Consider the following 3,859-nt stretch of genomic DNA (forward strand, 5'->3'; position numbering starts at 1 on the left):
GGCTGACGATATGTGCATCTCTGATCACGAGCAGAAGTAGTAGGGGAACACGTTTTGTCTTGGTATAAAAAGATGTGTAGGGATTAACGGTTCAGCATGATAAAATGTTAACGATGCATAAATACGTACACAACCATACACACAGGCACCAATACACGCACATTAGCAAACATACACACATACATGTGGGGGGGGGGTGAATGTATGTAACAATTAATATATATATATATATATATATAAATTTAGTAAATGGAGTAAAACGCATATGTTAAATGAATTCTTTTATTTCCAACATGTTTCGAAGATTACAAATTATACTTTCCATAGGAATATGTATTTCTCTCCAGGGAAATACATAGAAACCAGCTTAACCTTAAGACATTTTATATATATATATTTGTGGCCAATAATTAACGACTTAGCATTCTAGTTTACATTTTGGTCCGGAGAAGCGAGTGTCTGTATCTCACGCTTTCGCAGTCCCTTTGTGTTCTTAGCTGAGAAAACTCAAATCCGTTATCGCGCCTAACATCACCACGTGACTGCGTTGTGTTGCAAGAGCCCAGGCCAGATGCTTAATTTGATGATATACTTAGTCATTTCCGCCCTCAGGTACTCATACACTACATACAAACCATACCTCTGGAGGCGCAATGGCTCAGTGGTTAGGGCAGCGGACTCGCGGTTTCGATTCCCAGACCGGGCGTTGTGAGCGAAAACACCTTAAGCTCCACGAGGCTCCGGCAGGGGGTGGTGGCGAACCTTGTTGTATTCTTTAATCACAACTTTCTCTCACTCTTTCTTCCTGTTTCTGTTGTGCCTGTAATTCAAAGGGTCAGCCTTGTCACACTCTATGTTACGCTGAATATCCCCGAAAACTACGTTAAGGGTACACGTGTCTGTGGAGTGCTCAGCCACTTGCACGTTAATTTCATGAGCAGGCTGTTCCGTTGATCGGATCAACTGGAACCCTCGACGTCGTAAGCGACGGAGTGCCAACAAACCATACCCATTGGTTTCTCCGTTTCTGACTGAACGGGTGAAAAATCGTCTGGCGTGGGATGGAGCTTGATATTGCAAGCAAGCATCGTGACTGATCGCCAGATTTGACTGACTCGGAACCAAGTTTCAACATTTAATTTGTTGCATTGTTGTATATAATTAGATATACATTCATATAAACGTCGCCATTATTATCCGGGTAGATATTTTGATATGTCTTGGTCACGAAAGCCAAGCATATTAGCTTTGAATTCATTAGGTTATGGAGTATTCAATCTAGTTCAACAAACTGATAACAGTGGGAGAGAAAGTGTATGTATGTGTGTGCGTGCTTGCATGTGTATATGTGTATGTAGTGATAGCGGAGTTGATTCGAGAAAACTACATTCAGCAACGTGACATCTCATATCACATTAATGCCATCAATCAAAGCTACTCCAAGCTATACACCACGTCTGCTTGTATTTTACATGTTCATATTATTTCTCTGAATATAAACAATATTTATAGAAAAACTAAAAGTGGAAATAAAATGAAAAATAACAAAAAAGCAAAAAGAAAATTCAGATAAATTGTTTAATGCGAGACATTCGATAATATTCCATTAGGTCTCAGTCTTCAATCAACGTAGCAAATTATTAGTCTTTCAGCATAATTCACCTTATATAACCGTAAACCTTCATGAAAATTATTACTATTAACGTTAACATAATTGTTGTTGTCGCTATCACAATTTCATTATTAGTTGTAGCAGCCAAGTCGGCGAACTTGCAGAATCCTTAACACGTAGGAAATAAAAACAGCTTAATGGCATTTCTGAGTTCAACTTTCAATATGAGCGACTCTTTCTTACATCATTTTGAGGTCGATGAATTAAAGTACCAGTTGAGTACTGGGGTCACTGTAAACCACTAGCCCGCTCCCACCAAAATTCAAGCCTTGTGCCTATAGTAGAAATTATTATTATTTGTTGTATTTCTTCAAATGTTTTGTGAAAAGGCCTTGTGCAAATTCGCAAGGGGACTTGGCATTGGCGCTGAATTAGATGAAGAATCTGAAACCCCTGTCACCAAACGATCAAAACGGATCAAGCCGATTGCAAAAAAGAACGGACAGAAACTAATTGAGGAGCGGTGGAACCAAAAGCCCCTGCACGGACAGTATATTCTTCAAAGTCGAAATGCTGATGTAGATCGAGTAGCAACCCATCAGTGACTGACAAGTTCAGGATTGAAAGCAGAGAATGAAGGTTTTAAATTGGCGGCACAAGATTAAAACTTGCTTACCAAAAACTATAAGGCTAACGTTCTTCAAACCGGTTCTAACCTTAAATGTATATTCTGCGTCACATTCGACGAAACAAGAGACCATTTCGTTTCGGGATGTCTTATACTGACACCAAACGAAAACAAAAATAGCCACGACAAGGTAGAACAGTATTTACAAAGGAAAATATTTAAGCACAACAAAGTCAGCATTTCTGCTTACGGGTAATGAACAGTATCCTGAGCCAATCATTGAAGGTAAAAATGTCACTATCCACTGGGATTTTCCAGTCAACACGGACAGAACGATCCAGGCTAATTGACGAGACATCATTATTAAAGACAGGGAAGGAAATACTTCTAGACTAATAGATGTAAGTTTTCCCACTGATAAACCATATCTGTAAATTGATAAGAACATGGAAATTGAAATTTAAAGAATGTGGCATCTTAAAGCAAGAACTGTTCCTGTTATTATAGGTGCTGTAGGTATGATAAAAATGGGATGTCAGAAACATCTATACAATATCCCAGGAGAACCATGTCTCAGAGAAATCCAAAAGATTGTGCTGACAAGCATTGCCCCAAAGGGTTTATACACACAAATATATGCATGCACACACACACACACACACACACACACACACACACACACACACACAACCAGCGCGCTAACGACTCAGCCAGCTCGCTACCTTAACAACAGCAACAACAACAATAATAGTAATATAATGGCTTCAAATGTTGGCACAAGATCAGCAATTTTGGTGGACGTGTGGAGTCGATTACATCGACCTCAGTGTTCAACTGGTACTTTTTCTAATCGACCCCGAAAGGATGAAAGGCAAAGTCGACCTTAACAGTATTTGAATTAAAAAATTAAAATTGGACAAAATGCCACTAAGAATTTTTCCCAATGTGATTATAACAACAATAACAACAATGATAATAATAATGATAACAATTAATTGGCTTCAAGGGATGCAAAAGCATTTCGGTCAACCCAAAGAGAAGGCCTGTGGGCATTTATTTAAACACGTGTAAACAATAAAAAGACGTAATCAGTCTCCTTCATTTTCTTTCCAAGCATTCTACAGATATATCTACAACCTTCTCTGGTTATTGAAGTATTCCTGGAGTGTACATTCATATATTGCTATACATACTTTGGTAAATCGAAAACTAATCGCATATGTTTTTTTGTTTTTTTTTAATCTATTCCAGATGATCTTATCGCCGATGACTTGTTACAAGGTGACTACGAAGGTTTGGATAAAAGGTAAGAAGTATATTCGTCATGAAATTGTGTAGGGGGAATATAATGTTGTTAATTTTATTGTTTTTTTTTCCCTTGGGAGACAAATATTCAAGGAGGTTTATCATTAAAATTTGCTGGCGGCCAACTATAAAGGCGTTGTTGGTGGATTCAACGATGGTGTATCGAAATTTTGAACGGATCTACTTGAAAACCTATTAAATCTTCATCCAATAAGACGGGTTTTATTTAGAAACCAGGCATTTGATAACGCACCTGTTGAATGTGTGTCATTATATATATGTGTGTGTGTGTGTGTGTGTTTGTGAGTGTGTAT

The 3,859-nt window shown here is 38.1% G+C and overlaps 1 protein-coding gene across 1 annotated transcript in view; it reads left to right on the top strand.

Moving 5' to 3' along the window:
• The window catches only part of LOC106867751 (uncharacterized), a 63,807-nt gene that overhangs the window by 55,201 nt on the left and 4,747 nt on the right, over positions 1 to 3,859 (top strand). The window contains exon 3 of the mRNA XM_014912714.2: positions 3,492 to 3,546. Within this exon, the coding sequence (XP_014768200.1) occupies positions 3,492 to 3,546 (55 nt within the window). The remainder of the gene's footprint in view (positions 1 to 3,491; positions 3,547 to 3,859) is intronic.

This window comes from Octopus bimaculoides, chromosome 22 (assembly GCF_001194135.2).
Source record: "Octopus bimaculoides isolate UCB-OBI-ISO-001 chromosome 22, ASM119413v2, whole genome shotgun sequence".
In the NCBI taxonomy this organism is placed as follows: Eukaryota; Metazoa; Mollusca; class Cephalopoda; order Octopoda; family Octopodidae; genus Octopus; species Octopus bimaculoides.